This window comes from Canis lupus, chromosome 7 (assembly GCF_003254725.2).
Source record: "Canis lupus dingo isolate Sandy chromosome 7, ASM325472v2, whole genome shotgun sequence".
Lineage (NCBI taxonomy): Eukaryota > Metazoa > Chordata > Mammalia > Carnivora > Canidae > Canis > Canis lupus.
The window spans coordinates 28,576,300-28,598,930 of NC_064249.1; the positions used below are offsets into that span (position 1 = coordinate 28,576,300).

At 39.4% G+C, this 22,631-nt stretch overlaps 1 protein-coding gene across 2 annotated transcripts; it reads left to right on the plus strand.

Moving 5' to 3' along the window:
* Positions 1–572: 572 nt before the first annotated feature.
* On the plus strand, positions 573–21,757 carry SELL (selectin L). Of its 2 annotated transcripts, none has more exons than XM_025430423.3 (9): positions 573–731; positions 1,585–1,666; positions 3,828–4,214; positions 5,169–5,276; positions 8,571–8,756; positions 10,179–10,364; positions 11,857–11,985; positions 16,337–16,355; positions 21,370–21,757. In XM_025430423.3, exons 1-9 carry the CDS (start codon positions 729–731, stop codon positions 21,386–21,388), a joined length of 1,119 nt encoding a protein of 372 aa, XP_025286208.1. In that variant the 5' UTR covers positions 573–728; the 3' UTR covers positions 21,389–21,757. The 2 variants fall into 2 exon arrangements, with proteins under 2 accessions (XP_025286208.1, XP_035575258.1); XM_035719365.2 differs by lacking the exon at positions 573–731 and adding an exon at positions 2,271–2,350 and having other exon boundaries at positions 1,607–1,666.
* Positions 21,758–22,631: the final 874 nt, after the last annotated feature.

Here is a 22,631-nt window from a genome sequence, read left to right on the forward strand (position 1 = left end):
AATGTAAAAGTACTCTAGGTCCCCAAAGTCACAGGGCAAAAACCTCCCCAGGGCTTTGTTCTCATTAGGGCTTAACTTTAGGAGGTACCATTACCAAGGACCTCCACCTGGGGGCGAGCAAGGAAAGACAGAGCAGGAACTGTTGACTGAGGCTAAACAGGCATCAGGAATTGGTTCAAAACGCTGCTGTTTTGACTGTGTGGTGTTTGCAGTTATCTGGGACCCTTTACCATGGATAACCAAGAGTTAGCACAGGGTTTATTCAAAAAGAAAGGCAGGAAAGAGAGACAGCAAGAGAGACGGGAGTGGAGGAGAGAGGGAAGCAAAGAGAGGGAGAAAGAGGAGAAGGAAGGCAGGAGGGAAGAAAGACAGGAGGGAGGGAGGAAGAGAAGAGAGAGGGAGGAAGGGAGGGAAGGAGGGAAGGAGGGAAGGAAGGATGTAGGGGAAGGAGGAGGGAAGGAAGGGGGAGAGAATCTAGCAACATTGCCCCTGGTTAACAGCTCTTCTTTTCTCTGGGTGGTGACAGAAACTAGACTAGGAAAGGGGTGGGGAAAGGGGAGGAGGATGTGAGACTCAGTCTGAGAAATGAAAGAAAGCAAGCCTTTTTGGTGGCACTCCACCTAGCCTCCCAAAGCACAGCACCCCCAGCTGTGGGCAAGGAGCCAGACACCTTGGTGCTGAGTTCATAGGCTGAAGTCCAGAAGAACTAAAGAAGGAAGAACAAAGCCATGGTGAGCTTTTCAGCCTCAAGGACTTCCAGTTACTCAGCTAGAACCCGTTGGGATTTCAAAGACAGGTGGCAAAGGACAAGAAATAACACATTTCATTTTTGGTTTTAGCAAAGCCAAGAATTACAAATGCTGGATCTAAAAAGTGCTCTTAGAACCTTTCTTCTCAGATGTGCTGATTTCTCCTCATTGACTTGTCTCTGGTGAGATTCTTGAGGGAGAACTACCTTGTTGAAATGAGCACTTTTGTGGATAAATATTGGGGTTACTGGAGAAGTGATACACTTGAGAAAATAGGTTTAAGGTGTGCAGAGAATTTGTGGTCTGGGTTCTGAAAAATGTATTCCTTTTAAATGGAAAAAGAAATGAATTGCTTTTCTTTGTTGGTGTCTGGCTATCTGATACTTTTAAGTATCTGAAGCATTGAACCATTATAATCCAGTATAAAAATTTAACATTTAAATCCCAGACACCAAGAGTTCATTAAGCATCAAAGAACTTATATATATATATATATAAGTTTCAAATATATATATAAAGTTTCAAATAGTGTCCTCTAACAGCTCAGCAGAAAGGAAATTCAAAAAATTACTGAAATGTAGAGAAAATCAGAGTAGTCACAATCAGCAACCTGAGGCTAAAACATGAAAAAGAAAAGAAACAACTCTTTATCAATTTCAAAGCAAATTTAATGCCAGTTTTTTGTACACATCTAAGAAACCTCTTACCTCAGACAGGGTTAGTAAGTAAGTGTATTTTATTTTGAACCTTAAGAAAGTTCAGCCACCTTCTTAAGGTGCTGTTAACTTGTGACTTAAGAACATAATCTAACTATAGCTTTGTATTTTCTTTGCAGATATTTCCATGGAAATGTCAGAGCGCTCAGAGGTGCTCATGGTATGTCTTCAAGTTTTGGGTCTGGACAGTGCTCTGTTTTGGTACGTTATGGTATTTGTATATTGCTAAGCCCTTTTTAACTTAATGCTTATTTTTCTTAAATATCCACTGGGTGTACATAGTTGCAGCAAAGATTATTAGGTAGATAGTTGTTAATTCTATCTTTCCTATGAACATCTTTTTCTTCTTGTTACCTCTAGTACTTCCTCAGAAACATCCAAAACCTGCCACACCCTCATTGCACAGTCCAGATCCTGATAATCCCACATAAGTCTTAATTATGAAGAAATAAAGTCAGTTAAGAAATATCTGATGGAGGCAGCCCGGGTGGCTCGGCGGTTTAGCGCCGCCTTCAGCTCAGGGTGTGATCCTGGAGACCTGAGATCGAGTCCCATGTCGGGCTCCTTGCATGGAGCCTGCAGCTCTCTCTGCCTGTGTCTCTGCCTCTCTCTCTCTCTTTCTCTCTCTCTCTGTCTCTCATGAATAAATAAATAAAATCTAAAAAAAAGAAAAGAAAAGAAAAGAAAAGAAAAGAAAAGAAAAGAAAAGAAAAGAAAAGAAAAGAAATATCTGATGGGACATTTAGAATCCATACCAAATATTTAGCATGGTTCTTTCTTTTTTTAAAAAAATTTTATTTTTAAGTGATCTCTCCACCCAATGTGGGGCTTGAACTTACATCCCCAAGATCAAGAGTTGCATGCTCTTCCAACTCAGCCAGTCAGGTAGGTGCTCTGTACTTTCTATTTTTTATCAGTAGTTTAGTGCACATCTAGGTCATTTCTACCATTAAAGTATGAGCTCCTTAAGGTCAGACCCTCTATGTATTTTTTTATTCTTCTCCCATTGGTGTGACAAGTTTTATGTCTGATCCTTGAAGACTCTGCTGCAATTGTTTTAAACCTTCTTTGCCATTCCCAAGTAATCTAGTGTCCTTTTACCCTTTAGCCTAGATTTTTAGCTCTGGCCAAACAAATGTACTTTCCTCTGCCCCTGACATATTCCTTATACTGTGTCTGCCTCATGTCACCTGCAAAGTTGGCACTCTTCATTCAACGAGTGTTTTCCAAGTTCCTGGAATGTGCCAGACACTCTTGTAGGCACTGAGGATACAACACTGAACCAGTTTCTTCCTTCTTAGGACTTATATTCTGGTAGAATGTTTCTTTACAACTCTGTTCCAAATGTTTATTTTATTACATTCTTTATATTCATTAATCATATCTGTTTCTCTGTTTTCTGTTCCCTTCTGACATATTTAATTTGATCAAAATTAATTGTGCTTTCTTTGCATCTGTTATTCCTTGTTCATAAGCCTTAGGAGACTGTAAAAATTGGATCTATGTTTTCTTTGGTATCTTCCATGGTTTTTGTCCTACCTGGTGAAAACTCAACAAATGTTGATGGTCAAAAAAACATTTACCTTAATGGTAGAACTGTGTTTCACATAGATCATACCATGCTTAGAATGGCATATGCTATCACGAGGTCATGGCATGATTATGTATTTATTTCTATTTTTGTCAAAGTCCTCATATTCAAAGTGCCATATGATTGTTAAACACCATCAGCTGAGTATTTTTGTGCACAGAACATGATCTAAATCAATTTCATAATCCTGCTTCATTTAGTTTTGTAAATTTTTCTTTTTAGAAATATATAGTTAAATATATAAGGCTTGAGTTATGTATTGAGGCTTTCCCAGAAGCAGCTCTTCCTGTGGTAAAAGATTATCTTTTTGATATGAAAAAGATTACTTAAAAGTATGTTGTTATGCCTGTCCTCATATTATTCTCCCATAGAAAGATAAATGTTGGCTTTTAGGAAATTATCCCAGGATAAAAAAATAGAGAGTAAGTTTTAGGGAAATATGATTATACATAAATGAAAAAAGAAATATGAATTTCTAAAATATGTCAGTGAAATTTCACTTGAAAGAATTTTGAGAAAAAATGATGTTATAAAAATTAATCTAGGAAGCCACCAAATTTGCCTAAAACAGAGAGATGAGTAAAAAGTATTTTATGTTACCGTGAAAAGTGATTAGAACCCTAAGGTCTAGGTTCTACTTCAAATCTGCAAATGACTGATCCTGTGGTCTTGGTTTCATCATCTCTCCGTGGCAGGCTCAGCCTGGATTACTTCTAGATTCTTTTCAGCTGTTAACTGTGAACCTACCTAGTTCACACTGGTGTCTTTCAGATTTCCTTGCACATCATGGAACCAACTGCTGGACTTACCACCATTCTGAACAACCCATGAACTGGGCAAAGGCTAGAAGGTTCTGTAAAGAAAATTACACAGATTTAGTTGCCATACAAAACAAGGGGGAAATTGAATACCTGCAGACGACACTTCCCTTCAGCCCCACTTACTACTGGATAGGCATCCGGAAGGTAGGAGGGATATGGACTTGGGTAGGAACCAACAAGTCTCTAACCAGAGAAGCAGAGAACTGGGGAGTTGGAGAGCCTAACAACAAAAAGTCCAAAGAGGACTGTGTGGAGATCTACATCAAGAGGACCAGAGATGCAGGAAAGTGGAATGATGACTCCTGCTTCAAACAAAAGATAGCCCTCTGTTACACAGGTAGGGAGTGGCCACAGTAGAGAGAATGATGGGACTAATCCCAGAGTGGGTGGTAGGAAAGAAAGGAGTTCCTAGTACAGTCTAAAATAAATCCAGTCCTCAAAAATAAAATAAAATAAAATAAAATAAAATAAAATAAAATAAATAAAATAAAATAAAAAATAAATAAAATAAAATAAAATAAAATAAAATAAAATCGTGTCACTTCTGTGCATGTGAGGCTGGTCCTAACACCGAAAAATTACATTCTAAATCAATTTACATCATTATGTGAGTGTATGTGAGAAGTAAGGTAAGGAAGTGGAAGCAGAAGATGGGTCTGGCCAAGAGCTCAGGCCATGACCCCCGTTTCCTCATTGGAAGGTAAGGGGCTTTATGCTCATGTTTCCTTCTTGGCTTAATCTTATATGGTTCTATATAATTAAATACTGCCATATTTCATTATCTGTGGAAGATGAAAATTTCTGTTTTCAGTTCTAAAACACTCAGATTTTTCCAAGTCATATTTCAACATTGAAACATACTGAATTTGATCTCTTCTAAATTGGGCTCTCCACAGACTTCTTAATCTTTCTCTGGTACTTTCTATAAAGAAAGGGATTGCCAAGCATATTACAGAAATAGTTAGGTCATCATTTAACCTGCTTATAATATTTATAACAAAGTAATTCCAAGAGTTTCAAAGTATGTCACTAAGTTTCCGCAAAATGTTATGCAGTATTGGCCTTGGTGAATTCATTCTATGTATATGTCTGTGGCTACATGGCCAGTATATTACATAAACAAAAAATTCTAACATATGGCTTTTATGCAAAAATCCTATGAATGTACAAATAAACCTTTCCTGTTTATTAAAATAGTTGCAGCAAAAAACTTATCTATTCCTAATGAAATAACTATGAGTACTAAGAAGTAATCACATTACAATAATTTATTTTTGACCTCTCCTTAAAGCTTCTTGTCAGCCCTCGTCATGTAGCAACCACGGAGAATGTGTGGAAACCATCAATAACTACACCTGTAACTGTGATGTGGGCTACTATGGGCCCCAGTGTCAATTCGGTAAGCTCCCTTTCCTGACTTTGTCTCTTCCTTTGTAAAGTTACAGGGGTTATTGTAGCTTGTGGAATTTGACTGGGACGAAATTATACTAGCCATTCTGAGAAATGAGAAGTTTTGATCAGAAGGATATCCTTGCACAATGTTGTTAGCTTTCCTGAAAGATTTCATAAGTCAGCATGAAGTTTCACTTCTTAGCAAATCTTTCTACCACAAAGAACCCAGGGCTGGGAAGAAAGCTGGAACGATGACAATAATGCATCAAGGATGGTAGATTCCTGTTCTTAGGGAACTCATAATATAGCCAATTTGTTGGATTCATGAGATGCCTAACACTTGAAAGAAACATTGTCATTTATTATGAGGGGGATGAGTTACCCATTAGGTAATCTTGCTTTTTTATGTCATCCACAAAGTCATGACAGGGAAGCCCAAAAAGTTCACATAATGATATGAATATAGGTCAGAGAAACATAGTAGTAAATCCAACACATTTAATTGGGCTGGGTATTTTGGGGGACACAGAGACAAATCTATTATAGATTCTGCCCATAAAGGATTTGCAATTACCTAGTGAAAATTATATATGCTCATAATTTAGTTTGATGGAAAGCAAGGTAAACTGGAGTTAACTGCCTAATGCAAGAATCTGGCCTTTATTTGACAATGGGAGGCCACTTAGCATCTTAATACCTACATTTGGGGCAGTTTTCCTAGAAGCAATGCATAAAATGGATTGGAGATCAAAAAGAGAAGATGGAGAAAATCGGTGGGAGTCTGTTGAAATCATTCACAGTCATGGTGGTAGAAACAGAAAAGAAGAGCACATAGATTCAAAGTCAAGGAGTCTTTGACCTAGTCAACTCACTACTGAAAGAAATATTAAATCCTTTGATTGGTATTGATTGAGTTTCAAAACCATGGTTGAAGTATCTGGTGCATAGGACAAAAAATTATAAGAAGAGAAAAGCAGTATTTGTAAAGAACAAAGAATTAGGGCCTCCTGGTTGGCTCAGTGGTTGAGCATCTGCCTTGGGCTCAGAGCGTGATTCCAGAGCCCTGGGATCCAGTCACATGAGGCTCCCTGCAGGGAGTCTGCTTCTCCCTCTGCCTATGTCTCTGCCTCTCTCTCTCTGTCTCTCATGAATAAATAAATAAAATCTTAAAAAAAAAAAAAAACCTGAGGAATTAAAGTCAAATGTCAAATAACTGGAATAGGTCTAACTCATTTCACTCAATTCCTACCCAATACCTTCACTCCACTTCTGAAGTTTATTTTTGTTTATTTCTTTATTTATCCTTAATATTTTTATCTTTTATTTTTTAATTCTTTTATCTTTGGCATGCCCATTTCACTCCTTTTCAAACATTTTACTCTTTTTCTTTTTTGTCTCAGCTTCCATTTTATCGTTCTTTTCTGGTCTTCTTTCTACCTGTAATCATTTCTTCTTGGGATTCTTCACTGGCACTTATCCAAGCCCATACAATATTGTTATTTCTCATCTTCTTCTATATTTTGTCCAAGGACTCTACATGACCCCGTTTTGGTCAAACTACCAACTCCTGTGGACTCACAAATGCATGTGAGCTTCACACTGACAGATCTTTTTCCAGCCCTTTCCAGCGAGGCATATCTCTTTTGATGCCCCAGAGACTGTAAAATCAACTGTCCTGGCCAGGTTTCCTTTTTGTATTTCTTATCTTGGTATGAGACCTCACCATTTATGTGGGCAACCTGATATGAAACTCTTTCACCTCCCCTTACCTTTATGCAAGGTAACATACTACTCATTTTTATAATTTAATTAATTATTAATTATTTATTAATATTTCTCTAATTTGCCTCTTATTTGTTGATTCTGCTACCACTGCCCTCATTCCTTCTAGGTTATTGCATTAATTTCTTATTTGAGTTCCACAACTTTAAATTAACTCCCCAGTAACATACTATTCATACTATAGGTAGGCTGATCAATCAAAAACAATCCGACAAACATCACACATATATACACCCTTCAATTTCTAACTATCATTTGTCCTACAGGATGAAATCTGAACTCCTCACACTTAGAGAAAAGCTCAATGTATAGTAGGTACTCATTAGATCAATGAAAAAAAGATAATAGCATTTTGCTTTAACTCCTACCTTTCTTTCTAATTTCATCTCACATCATCTCCTACCTCTTTCCTTCTAGTAACATTAAAATGCTTGGAGTTCTCCACACTTTTCATATGTTCTTTGTATCTCATTGACTTGCTCAAGGTTTTCTCTCTCTCACTTTGCACATGGCTAGCACACCTGTTCATCTTTAAGACATATTTTAGGGACCATTTTTTTTCAGAAAGCTTTCTTTGGACTTAGAACAAGCTAAGTCTCCCTATTCCATGTTCTAATAGTTCCACATATTTCTTTCTTGTTTATCCCACATTTATTGAAGTCATCCATTTACTTGTCTATGTCCCCTAGAAGACTGATAGAAGCTTGAGATTAATAAGTACTTACCATTTCATATGTCAAAATGAGGCTATGCCTGGAATATATTAAACACCTGCTTGTAGGCATGGGTTGAATTGGAGAACATAATTTAATTTGGGTTTGTACTGTATATGGAAAATATAAAAATTCTTCTAGCTCCTCAAGTCCACTCTTACCTGAAATCTCAAAAGTAAGGTCTGAATGATGGCTCAAATTTGATAAGGAATAGGACAGAAGAGTAGAAATATTTGCTCAAATGATATGGCAGGACCTAGAAATGTGAAGACTGATTTCCAAGGCTCAATTTGATCTACTATACCACCAGTCAGAGAAGGAAAATAGATAATTTCTGAAGAGGGGTGAAAGTAGGAGCTAGAGTGGTTGAAGACAGAATTGAGGCCGAGATGCTTCCTAAAGCTTTCCCACTCTTTTTATATGCCTCCTGATCCCAGAACTCTAATATACGTAGGCACTCTGATGCGATAGTTATTTCCAAATTGGTCTGGTCATTCCCATGGAAACCTACCTAGGTTTAAACATTCTCTCCTTAGATAATGCCAATAATAATAAAAAGACTAGCTAATGTTTAATTAGTTCTTCCTATGAGCCAGGTTCTCTTCTAAGTTATTGATCTGTGTTAGATCATTTAATTCCCACACCAACTCTAGGAAGCTAATACAACTATCATGATTCCTCTTTCATAGAAGAAGAGACTGCAGCTGGAAGAGGTAATTTACCTTGTGCAAAGGCAGAGCTAGGATTTAACCCCAGACATCAGGTCGGCTTCACACTAGCCAATGCTGTTTCTTTTCTTGCTGCAGTGATTCAGTGTGAGCCTTTGGAGGCCCCTGATTTGGGGACCATGGACTGTAGTCACCCCTTGGGGGACTTCAGCTTTACCTCCACCTGCACCTTCAATTGTTCTATGGGGACAGACCTCATTGGGATTGAGGAAACCACTTGTGGACCTTTTGGAAACTGGTCATCTCAAGAACCGACCTGTCAAGGTGAGTAACTCTTCAGACTAGAAGCTTTGTCATGGCTGTCTAGGGTTTACAAACTGAGAAAATGCAGTAGAAACTTGCTAAGAAGTCTCTGTCCTCTTTGGAACATAATTTAATCTATCTTAGATCATACCATGATGTTTTTAAAGGGACCGTTGTTGCTCATATCAAGAAGAAAAGCCACAAATAAAAAACAACCAAATACCTCTGAAACCATCTCACAATATGCATATAATTTTCAGTAATACATGGTGTAACTATACTGTAATTTTTATTTTAGTTTTCTCATTGGCATGGCATAAATAGCCAGTCTTGCTGAGTCTCAGTTAAATGTTGGTTCTTCTGTCCTCTCAGTAACACCCATTTTATGTGGCATCTTACTGAACACCAACTAGTTTCCTTCTCAGGGAGTTGAGGGTTTGGTGTTTTGTTTTGTTTTGTTTTTAAAGTGGGCTCCACGCCCAGTGTACCCAATGTGGGGCTTGAACTCACAACCCTGACTGAGATCAAGACCTGAACTGAGATCAAGAGTCCGACACTTAACTAACTGAACCACCCAGGAGCCCGAGTAGAGGTTTTTTGATTGTTTTATTTGGTTTATTCTTGAAATCATTTTTACTTTTCCTTCTCTGTGAACTCTCAAGGGAATAACAACTGCTATGAAAAACAAACATAGTCTCTTGATCTTCTTCTTTTTTTATTTGAAATATGGTGAAATTTGAAATTTTTTTATTTTTTATTTTTTCCTTTTTAACTGTCATGTAAACTATCCCTATATGGGAGAAAACTGGTGGTGTCTGAACTTGTAACGTTGTAACGTTTTAGTTACATTTTCTCCATTTATGCACCTGCCTCACTAATTTTAGGTGGTTTAACTCTCAGAAAAGCTCTCAAAATAATATTGAAGTCATAGAGCTAAATTGACCAACCTGCTGAATTTTGCAAAAGTTGAGTGACTTATTTCAGACAATTGGGGTGTTTTTCAACCTTGTTTGCTTTAGAAGAAATGGAACGGTAGGAATTCTCTGCATTCACTGAACCTATTCCATAAGATCTCTGGAGGCCAAGGCCATGCAGCATGGCACTTCCAGTGGTGTTGCAGAGTTACCAGGACTAGGGCAGCAACCAGGAGCAGCAACCTGGGCAGCAAACTAGGGTAGCAACCTGGAGCACCATCCCCGCTTCCCCTCCCTCCTACCCCCCAAGGGCTGTCAGTGCTCCTGGCTTCCCCCTCTGACACAGCACTCTCTATCATTCTCAGGAAAGTAAAGTCTGGAAGCAGCATTATCAGAACTAATTATTGGAGATTCTAAAGGTCTAGATTCAATCAAGTGGTTCTATAGTTGTGTCAAGCCAACATTGGTTAAAACATTTTGTCAAGGTCTCTGCTCAGAAATACTGCTTTTTTTTTCTTTTTCATTGAAGTAATTCAATGTGTGCCTTTGGAGGCCCCTGATTTGGGGACCATGGACTGTAGTCACACCCTGGGGAACTTCAGCTTTACCTCCACTTGCACCTTTAACTGCTCAGAAGGAACCGAATTAATTGGGGAGAAGGAAACTATTTGCCAATCATCTAGAATCTGGTCAAGCCCTAAACCAATATGTCAAAGTAAGTAAGTTTGCCCTGATATACTAAAGATTAGAAAATGGAGCTGGTGGATAGGAAGATAGTGGGGGAAATAGAGTAAACTTTTATATTTCATTTTGCTAAATGTATATGGCCTAAAAATAAATTTGTACATCTTAATTTACTGTAAAATCCTGGGCTGTTCTTGTGTATTCTTTCGATGGCAGCCATTTGTTTCTTCAGCTGATTTTCAACTCCTCCTACCTTAACTCTTAACATCTACAGGCACTAATTGTCTCTGACTTATTCTTCTTCATTCTTCTATTCCACTGCTATCGCACTTCTGTTAGGCCATTAAAATGTCTCTAAAAGGTCACCAATGACTACCTAATTCCCCAAATAGTGGACATTTCTCTATTATCACTAAGCCGATGCCTCCCTAATCTGTGTGTGAGGAGGACTATGTCTTCCTCATTTCCATGGGCTCTCCACTTGATGCAGTACCTATGATAAGCAAATAAGTTGTTCTCTGTTTTCATCGTCTGAGAACTTGAGCCCTTTTTCTATTATATTTTTGGGTATGAAGATGGGACCACTTTGAAAGGGTTCATCAAAATAACATGAAGAATAAGGGATACAGACCCTGTAATAATATGCAAAAGTATGTTTATTTAGTTGGTGGTATCAGAACATACACTTTATTCATATGGGTATTTCTTCAATAAAAGTTCCCAAATGAACTTAGTTCACTCTATTTTTTTAAAGATTTTATTATTATTTATTTATTCATGAGAAACAGAGAGACAGAGAGGTAGAGACACAAACAGAGGGAGAAGCAGGCTACATAGAGGGAGCCTGACATGGGACTCGATCCTGGGTCTCCAGGATCATGCCCTGGGTCGAAGGCGGTGCTAAACTGCTGAGCTACCCAGGCTGCACTTAGTTCACCCTTTCAAGAGGATATATAGGTGTATCCATTTAGTTATTTGTGAAGGAAGTAGAAATACATGGTAGGACTACATCATTTGAAAGACAGTTTAGTGTGGGTTCTTGGCATGTAAACAACAAGTGCCTATGTTTGCACAGCTATTTCAAAGTAAAAGCATTAATAGTTTCCTTTGATTGCTATGTTATCTGGTTCAGATCACTGGATTTTATTTTTTCTGAGGTCATATTAGATATTTTAGATCCTCCTTGTGTCTTAGAGTCCCAACTATTGAACAAGGCCATGGAAGTAAATGCAATGATGACCACACTTTGCCAAGATTTTTAGGCACTTCTTCTGGGAATTCCATTAATTGCATATCTAGAAATTAAGAATTTATAGGCTTCGGCCTAGAAAAGCTTGTCTCATCTCTGCCTCTGCTGAATACTCATCATGGTCCTTCCCATGGCGGTTTCTTCATCTGTCAAATGGCATCAAATGGGCTATTACTGGAATATGTGGTGGAGGAACAAAGTCTAATGTCACAAGATGGCACCTAAGTAAGTGGCGCTGTGGCCTCATGCTATGTGCCTTACTGATCTCTTTCAGAAGTGGACAGGAGTTTCTCAATGATCAAGGAGGGTGACTATAACCCTCTCTTCATTCCGGTGGCAGTCATGGTTACTGCTTTTGCTGGGTTGGCATTTATCATTTGGCTGGCAAGAAGATTAAAGAAAGGTATGTGAGTTGCCTTCATATGAAAGTAATACAATTCAAGGTGGAAAAAAACATTGAAACCCACAGGAAGTTAAGTATGATCAATTCAACTGAAGCAGGATACCAAGCTCTGTGTTCTATAAACATCATCCCTGGGGATGTGTGAAACAACTCACGTATGCTTCCATTAAAACAAGTTGGCTGTATTGTGCTTTTTATCCGACAAACCTTTTAAAAATGCCTAGTGTTTTCAAGGCATGCTAGAGTAATAATAGACAAATGAGATATTTTAATGATTCTTTGCTCTTATTTAATTCTGAAAAAAGGATGCATAATCCCTGTCCTTTAAGAAGTCTCCATGCCTTTGATCTCAGTGCTTCAATTCCACTAGAAAATGAATCTGATGTTTTTAAGGTACTGTTCCTCAAAATCTGAGCCACATACCTGTCTGGCTTCTAATGTGTGGGAATTACACTGTCCCTGGAAGAAATCCTCACACTTTCTCCCCAGTGTCTATTCACTGAGGTCACAGCTCTAACCAAATGCACTGTATTTGCTTTCCCTCCACTCTGGCCTGGAGAAGAAAAGGGAATAAGGAGGACTGTTTGAGAAGCTAATAGCTGCTGTCTGGAACAGTACATGGGACACGAGGGAAAAACAACAGCATCACTCCTCTCAACTCCCCCCTAAGTATGTCCAACCTCAAAGTGGGGTTGACTTACTGGTTAGAGACCCACGGTCTGGCAGGCCCTGGGTATGCACTGCCACGTTTGGACAAACTGACCTGACAGAAATGTTTAAGACTATGAAATTCATGGAGATTAAGCAGCTTTTGAGATATCCCTGCTTTAAGTTCAGAGGCCATTGATGATCTCAAAATAACTGCTAACCAACTGCTTTGCATTGCATTTCTATGGAGTCAGCTGATTGCCATTTTAATTTTACTTCCATCAATTAATTAGTATGTATTCTGCTCATTGACTATGGTGTATAAAGGCTGCCCCTCACCCTTCCTCACTGCCAATTATAGGAATATTATTTACCAATCAATCTTCTACTATGATCTGATCTTTCATTCCAAATTTAAGAATGGCACTAGATTCATTTTATAACCAACTCAGAAAGAAAATGGATGGGGGCACTGTTGATGTGCTAAAACTTCACTAGTGTCAGCAGAGAGCACAAATGTCTCTGCTCCTGCTTTTGGAAATCCTGCTAAGATTGGATCCCATGATCTTACTGCACGATATTAAGCACTTAAGTATTACACTAAGGCACAGGAAGAATGATATTTTTTCTCCCACCATTGGTTATCCTTTCCTTTTTTTTTTTTTTTTTAAAGATTTTATTGATTTATTCATGAGAGACACAGAGAGAGGCAGAGACACAGGCAGAGGGAGAAGCAGGCTCCTTACTGGGAGCCCGATGTGGGACTCGATCCCAGGACCCCAGGATCACAACCTGAGCCAAAGGCAGATGCTCAACCGCTGAGCCACCCAGGCGTCCCTGGTTATCCTTTCCATTGAGTCTTCAAACCCTGACCCCAATCATCTTTTTTCCCTCCTACCTTGGGTAATGGTGATAGAAATGAGGGGTAGAGAATACAGTGGGCTATTACACACTGCCCTCTGGGCTGTTCTCTAAATAACCTTTAAGGAATTGGGGGCTGTGAGTCATCTTAATAAGGAGGATATCCCCAAATTCCAGTCTTTTAATAACTGTTAGTAGAATCAAAAGAATACAATGAAGTCACTTGTATTCAGCGGCAGGGTGAGGGGTGGAGGTTAGCTAGCTCAAGTGGTTCTATCAGCAGGGCTGAGAAAAGTAGTGGGGTTGTTGTTTTTAAATTTTTTACCTTGGAGTCATTTCTGTACAAGATCTCAAATTGATAACTTGAAAACTACATGCCTCTGCTGTGGGAATAAGTGTGTGGCAAACAGGAAACAGATAACGGGCAGTTAGGCTAGATACATGTATGCCAACAAAAAGAACAGAAGCCCCAAAAGATCACTGACTTTGTAGGAGAGTCAGGGTATCTTTAATGTAGCATTTTAATAGCCTTCATTTATAGAACATCTTCTGATATTTCCAACTTCCAAGTAACTTTGTTTTCCAATGATTGTAGTTGTAAGTTAGTTCTTTGCAACACGAAGAATGTTTTTCCTATAGCAATGGTGTTAGGAATGATGGATAGGTTCCCAGGATAACCCCCCAGAGCTTTTCTAACAGTGTAGCTGGCACATTTACAAGAAAAAAGTGAAAAGCAATAAACTGCATATATATAGTAGTTATCAACTGGGAAGATTTAATAAGTGTTTTGGGTTCAACAAGCTGGAAAAAGAGGAAAGGTGAATATTTAGGACATAGTAGCCAGTGAAATGACTAGATTCTTTTTTTTTTAAGATTTTATTTATTCATGAGAGACACAGAAAGAGACAGGCAGAGACATAGGCAGAGGGAGAAGCAAGCTCCCTTTGGGGAGCCCGATGCGGGACTTGATCCCAAGACCCCAGGATCACGACCTGAGCTGAAGGCAGACACTTAACCACTGAGCAATGCAGGTGTCCCACAACTAGATTCTTGATACCTGTCCTGTCCTTGGATGGATTTTCTGAACCTGCACTTCAGTCGCTGCTCTAGTTGTCTTGATACCCAGGCATTTGCTCCTTTCTTCTGGAAGAGAAATAAATGCAAATCCAGAAATGCGTGCCCTTCTGTATGAGCTTATCTAGAAATAGTTTTTTTTCCCCTAGATAATGGTTCTCTGATTAGCCATTATCATTGGCCCTGTTTGATAAATAAGGAAACTGAGGCAGTGATTTTAGACCAAATCTCTCAAATCCCATATTGGCAGGGGCCAGAATGAGAGATAGATTTCCATCCATACATGTCCCCTAACACCAATGGTGTTCAGATTAATGAGGCTCTATATTTTCTCTTGGTTGGGAGAATTTCCCACCCGAATTAACCCGCAGGGTTAGAATGGGGCATGAAACTGAACACATGCCACTTACTTCCTTTTTCTTCACAAAGAACTCTCTCAATAGTGACAGATTCTTGCTTATGTATTGTTATGTGTTTCATTGTTCCTAAAAGGAAAATATATTTCTATGAAGATAAACAAGCAGAACTTGAAAGTAATTCAGATTTAATTCTCCTTTCTCAAATGCATTCAGCTCATATAATCAGCAGGCTGAATTTTGGAAGAAATTTTTAAAATAGTAAATTCTAATATTTTAAAGGCTTAAAACAGTAACTGAGCAAGCAGCACTGTGTATGTGTTAGACCCTGGCCTAAATACTTTGGATACGTTTTATTTTACCAACTCCATGAGGAAGATGTAATTATCATACTCTTTTTACAGATGAACTGTGGCTTGAGAGGGTAAGCAGTTATTCAGAGACATACCACAGTTGATAAAACAGAATTTGCACCCAAATTGGATGATTCTAGAGCTCCAGTTTATAGCCACTGAAATATAGTGCTTCCAGGTGGTTTTTTTTTTCTTCAAAAAGCTTTTTTTTTTTTTTTTTTTGCTTTTTTTCCCTTCTAGAGTCCAACCCTGCAGTTCATTCATTGATCTATTTATTTATACACTGCTTTTTTCAGAAATTATGTAAGACGGTTTATGAAATGCATTCAACATAGTAAGTTAAAATTAGTCTAAAAGTAGATAAGAAAAGAAGCCCAAAATTTAGGTTGCAAAAATAAGTTGGAGCAAGAGGTGCGGTTGGTACACAAAAATATGTGTCACAAAGCTCTGTACACTTGACAGAAAAGGGTCTCAGCTCTGGTCTGTTTCCTGGCAGCCAAAGAAGGGAGTGTAACTTGTTAACAATATTTACTGTGTTTGTGAGATAAAAACACATCAGTTACTCAGATGAGATGAGTAATTCCTGCCACTGAGACCCAAGTGAAATTTCTTTGTGGATTTTCACAGACAAAGTGATGTGAGACGTAATGACACATATTCTTACAGGATTAGCAGCCAAGTCTCTTAGGGAAGAATCTGCAGGTGGGCTAAGATGGTTGGTGGGAAGGGGTAAACAACGCGTATGGGTATAGCAGGACTGACAGCCAGACAATTTGGGCTAGACTTCTGTCTTCATGATCAGCACAGAGTGTGGAATGGAATGCAGAAGCATGTGCATCAGTGGATCAGTCATACCTGAGTCTCTACCACTGTTTGAATTAGAACATTAAGCCAGTATCTCAAATCCCCTTACGCACAGATGGGGTCCACCCAACCAATGCGTGATACACTTCAAAAGCCAGTTTTAGGAGTGGGACTCTGCCTTCCCTCTTACTTAAAAAAAAAAATTGGAATTGCCTACTTATGCTGATGCCATTTTTCTATTTCTTCTTTTTTTAGGTAAAAGGTCTCAGAAAAGGTAAGTTTCATCACTAAGGAGTTTCTGCATTTGTTGATCTTTTCTCTACCTTCCTTGAGGTACTTCCTGTTATAGCTAGACACATTAACTCCTTAGTAACTATTTACATGGGATCTCATTCAATTAAATTTCCATATAAAGTGATTATCTACTAGCCTCCTTGAAAAGCTATGCTTTTGGCTTTTTTGTGTATGGGTGGTTTTGTTTCAGTGCCAGGGGATTAGAATGAATGAGTGATGCCCTATTAAGAAAGGACAGTTATGTGAATGAAGCTCTTTCTGGTTATCCCTGAGTTTTCTGTAAGGATTGGAAGCTTTATGATATGTCTCTTCTTGTCCTAGAGGAATACAAGGGCAATATCAAGTACAGTATTTAGGAAACATTCAATTCATCAAGCATTTTTTGAGAAACTAATAAATCCCAGGCCCTAATTCTGGACCCAGGCCTTCAATGCCTAGTACAAGAACGTAAAGGACTACTGCTCTGCTAAACATTGACCTTCAGAAATATGGAAGAGGTAGGGAACATGAATTCTGCCTGTGGCTTCCCCAGTGAGGCATTTTTTTTTTAGCTTGGTTTTGAACCTCAGATTTTTTTTTAACTGGAGAAACACAGACTGAGAAGAGATGTACACATGTGTCCATACATGGTCCACCTGCAGAAGTGAGGATGGCAAACATTTCTCAGTTCAGGGGTCCAGTGACTTGCTTTGGAATTTTAGGAAGGAGATTATAAATAGGAACAACTATGGAGGTGAGGCTTTGGTATATACTGAGAGCCCAGGTAGAAAACTGAAATACAGGACACTTGGGTGGCTCAGCACTTGAGTGTCTGCCTTCAGCCCAGGGCGTGATCCTGAAGTCCCAGGATCGAGTCCCACATTGGGCTGCCTGCATGGAGCCTGCTTCTCTCTCTGCTTCTCAGTCTCTCTCTCTCTCTCTCTCTCTCGTCTCTCATGAATAAATAAATAAAATCTTAAAAAGAGAAAAAGAAAACTGAAATGCTGGAAGAAGCAGAATGGTCCCTGAGGAGATTGGTTGCTTATTCAGACAACCATGCTACCAACCACAAATTGTTATGAAGTCCTTACTAGTTCAGTGAGCTGTAGCTGTGGGTGCAAAAGGGAAGTCATGGGACACTCAACTCTGGGGAACACACTGAAGGTTTCTAGAGGGGAGGTTGGTGGGGGGATGGGGTACCTGGGTGATGGGCATTAAGGAGGGCATGTGATGTAATGAGCAATGGGCATGAAAAATCACTAAATTCTGCCCTTGAAACTAATAATACCTTATATGTCAACTACATTAAATTTAAATAAAATATCTATTAAAAAAGAGATTCCAAAGAGACATAAGGCAACATAAGACAGATCATAGAATAATTTATAAGCCATAATAAGGAGTATGGACTTAATCCTGAGGTCTTTGGGCTAAAGCAGGTGAATGTCATGCTGAAATTTGCATCTTATAAAGATCATTCTGCAAACAGGGGAGTTGGGTGAGTCTGAAGGCAAAGAACTGTTTTGGGGAAAGATATTAGGTTAAAGATGATGGTGCCCATCTAGAGAAATACCAATGAGGTTGAGTTCTTGAGGTGAGAGTTAAAATCATGAGGTGAGAGTGTAGTTAATTGGCTGAGAAAGAGAGAAGAATCAGAAGTCATCATGTTTTTTATTGGGAACTGTTGGATGGTTACTATATACTATACTATGTACTGAGAAGGGAAGACAAAAGAATGAGAAGTTTTGGAGGTGAAGATCATAGATTCAGTTTTGTCTTTATTGAGCTGTGGTGACTGTGGCTCATCCACATTTAATTGGTTCAGTCTGTAGCGCAGGGGCCATCTTGGGGCAGGAGAGTGGATTTCGGAGTTCTCTCATTCCAGGAGGTTATCTGCTATTTTGGGGAGAGTGTGGAGTGGGAGAAAAAAAGAGGTTGTGGGAGAGGGGTGGGAACCAGGGGAACATCCATATCAAACAGGTCCTTGAAGGTAAAAAGAGGATGGGGAGAGGTTGCCAGAGAGACAGAAGGAAAATGAGGAGAGTCTGGATTATGAATACCAAGGAAAGAAAGAAGTAGAAACAGTTTCAAGTGCTGCCTGGTGAGTTCTCACTGGATGTAACAAGGGTGTCAGTGCAAAGACTGTTCTCAGTGTTTGAGGTCATGACGGAAGTCTGATAGCCAAGCGCTGAGGATTCAGTGGAAATGAGGAAGTAGAGAGGCAGAACATGTAAGCCATCTCTTTTTAAAAGCTTGGCTAGGAGATGAGACAGTTGGAAACTGGATAACCGGGGAAGGACATTGGGTCAGTGGAGGTTCTATTCTATGTTACCACCCTACCTTCCATTTGATAGTGCAGATGGGGACCTAGACCCTTCTCTGGGCTGGGCTGCCTATCTCTGTGGGCAGGAAATCCACAAGATGTAAAGATTTCTTTCATGCTCACACCTACTGAGTGAAAGTCTTTTCTGGCACAATCCACCCAGAGCCCTTTTCTTGTCACAGGAACCACCTGTTTTTAATTGCCACTAGATGGAAGCAGATCAATTCAGTTTTTTAGAAGACCTTGGGGGACAGGAAGAGAGGCTAGCAGGAAGAGTATTAGCATTAATTACCACACTCAACTAATTGCCATATTAAGTTTAATGACTCACTAATTTTTACATGAATCAATCAACAGTTGTTTACTGCGTGCTTTTGTGCTGGAGCAATGCTAAGCTTGACTGAAAACTGAAAGAAGTAAGTCCTTGACCCTGACCTCAGGAAGATTATTATCTAGTAAGACAGAAAAATAAAAGAATTATTTTCAGAACAATATAAGGCAGATGGTAATGGTCAATGAACTCTGTGTTAAAGGACTTTTTTGATACAAAGAAGCTTGGTGATCACAGAAAACCTTATAAAGAAGGTGGACCCTGGGTTGGTTTCAAGAATGGATAGGATTTAGGTGTATGGAGAGAAGCAGGGAAGACAGACTACAGGGAAATGGTGTAAACATACTATGGCAGTGGGGCAGGGACAGCATGTTTGGAGATCACTGACTGGAACTGCCAAGAGCCCAAGGTGTAGAGGAGCTGTGAACAGAAGTTGTAAGGGAAGGCTGACCCCATCAAGGTAGGTTCTGAACGCATCACCAGATATTCTAGGACTTTGCAAAGAAGCATTTTTTGGTCATTTGTTGACCAAGGTGACTTTAATTCATGCAATTATAAAATTTTAGGTCTTGAAAGGATCTTGATGGACATCATGTTCAAACTTTCCTTATGACTGAGTCAGTTAAATAACTTTCCAGTAGGCCCTGAGCTAGTGACATAGTTAAAATAATTGTAAACATTTGTGAAACATTAATTCATTCCATGCTGCACACTGCTCTGAGTGTTTTAAGTGTCTGAGATAATTAAATGTTGCCTACAAACCTGTGGTTGAGAAGTACTATTAATATCCTCACTTTACAGGTAAAGGAACAGAGGCAAAGAGAAATAAAATATCTAGCCTGAGGTCACAGAATGAGTGACAAAGCTGAGATTTGTACCCATCTAGATCCAAAGATCATGCTCTTAATCCTTATGCTTCTAGAACTCAGGACTCATGACTCTGATGATAGAGTTCTAAGTCCCAGACACCCTCCACCCACGATGTATAATTTTCCACTCTGAAACCATTTGTGATGGCACTGAGAAAGGATAAGATGGAAGAAACATAAAAAAAATGAAAACCATCACATGAAACACTGGAACATTTTGTTTTTTTTTTTTTGTTTTGTTTTGTTTTTTTAATTTTTTTTTTTAAAATTTTTTTTTAAATTTTTATTTATTTATGATAGTCACAGAGAGAGAGAGAGAGGCAGAGACACAGGCAGAGGGAGAAGCAGGCTCCATGTACCGGGAGCCCGACATGGGATTCGATCCCGGGTCTCCAGGATCGCGCCCTGGGCCAAAGGCAGGCGCTAAACCGCTGCGCCACCCAGGGATCCCCGAACATTTTGTTTTTAAAGTTCTGGAGCCAACCCTCATAATCCATTGTGCTCATCTTTATTAACTCTTTGCTGGTAAATGACCATCTCCTAGGGCATTGGTGGTTTCAATTCTTGCTGGGTTATTTTTATTCTTCTGCAAATTGGTTCTGTTTACCACCTCATTTGGTTTCTAGTGTCTAAATTCTGCCTGGGTAAAACCTACACCCAAGATACACAGGAAGATACAATGTCAACCTCAGTGGAGGGTATATGTGAAACTTTGTTTTCAGAAACATTTTTATCTCTGTATTGGCAAGCACATTTGCAGCTGCTGAACTGTGGTTTGCCCTGGCAGTTCATCATGAGAGCAGAGTCTTAGAATCTGGTTCTCCCTTTGAAAGGTGCTATTAAGACATGCCATATTTGGTTCCCTCTCTCCCAAAGGCCTCCCCCATCCTCTGTAAGGAGGAGACAACTGTGTCACACACACAAAAAGGTGCCATTTATTTCAGGAAATGAGATTTGTCACTTAAAACATGTCCCACCAGAATCAGACATTTAGAATTACCACCATACCTTTCATGAGTTTTGATTTTTCTCTAATTTCTCTTTCCACTTGAGCATTGTCATCTTCTACTTCTCACTGAATTTCCACTGCTCAAAATCTATCTAAAATGCCCTTTGAACTCATTCAATCCAAAGTCAAAGCCCGTGCCCCAGAAACGTCTCCAAGTGTGGTCCATGGACCAGCAGCATTAGTATCACCAGGGAGCTTGTGAGAAATGGAGAATCTCAGGCCCCACTCAAACCTACTGAATCTGTCTGCATTTTACCACCACCTCTGGGGTTAAGCAGCTGCAAGTGTGAGAAGCATTGCTCCAGGATTTTCTTCTCATTCCTTTGCCTTAGTGATTGTCCTGTGCCCTGTCCAATCTATTGGAAAGGCATTTTCCTTCACTCTTCTGACCTTCATGAATATTTACCTTTACTGCTAACACTGTTCAGTTTTGCAAGTTTTAAGCTCCTTATTTTAATTTATATTCTCCTGTTTTTCATTCAGCATGGATGATCCGTATTAAAGCACCTTCTGTGAAAGAAAATTCTTGGGATACTTACTCAAGTGTCCCTGGATGCTTCAAATCCCTCCCTGAATAGTAGTACGTGGTGGTGTCTCCTACATTGAAGATGGAGTGCGTCTCTTTCAGCACATCTGGAAAGATTTCAACAGGACCAGCAGCAATTTCTGCTCCCATTGTGTCCCTCACCCACTCCCGCACCCTCACCTACAGTGCTTTATATAGCTCAGTGTTTTAGTCTCTTACTTGTGGACCCTGCGGGGGGAGAAGATTGCTATGGATTGTGAAGATGTCTGATTTTGCTGTCTTAACTCTACTTCCAATTTCAACCCAACGCTCTACCTGATGACTTTAAATACAGTGGAAACTTGATACATGTGTACTTACAGACTCCATTTTGTTGTGAGTCATGTTTGATCTCGCCTGCCCTCCAGTCACCTCTAGGAGTATATTCATGTTTGATCTCCCCTGCCCTCCAGTCACCTCTAAGGGTATATTCTTAGAGAGAAGTTCCTAAAAGTGATGTTACCCTTGCTTTCCAACTCCAGCAAAGTAATGGGGTTCTGCTCCAAACAGAGAAAGTCCTACTTGCATGGTAGCCTCACCTGCTATAAATTGAGACCATCCTATTTAACTGCCTCCAGCCTCCCCACCTTCTGTCTCCTCTTCTTAGTTGGCTGGCTTCCACATGTAGCATCTCAGGAGCACGAAACCGAGAGAGAGAGAACACGGAGATAGCCTGCACTGATTTGTTTTTGGTTTTCAGTGTTGCTCTTTTTATTAGGCCCACCAAGATGTCTTGTATTGGATGCTTTTTTTTTTTTTTTTAGTGACCACTATATTGTTAATAATGAAACATCACTAGGATGCTAACTGCAGGGAACACGTCTTCAATGTTACATGAAGAGTTAAAACAAGTGAAAAGAGATTCCTCCACCCCAGCCCTCTAACCCATCTATGGAGAGTCTCTCTAGTCTTTAAGATCCATCTCGGGCACCCTCTCCACCACCCACTGCCCACACCCACTTCTTTCATAGCTACTCCTTTCAAAGCTGGTCCAGATTTGTGGCTTCTTGATGCAAAATTGGTCTATAACATGCAGTTTTGTATTTAGTCTTTTTTAAATGTTACTTAGTCTGTTGTTTTAAAAATTGTCATGTGTATGTTTTCTCCCAATGAAATTCTATCCACCTTAAAAGCAGAGATTGTCACATCCCTAGAGTGTCTAGCTCATTACTGGACACTC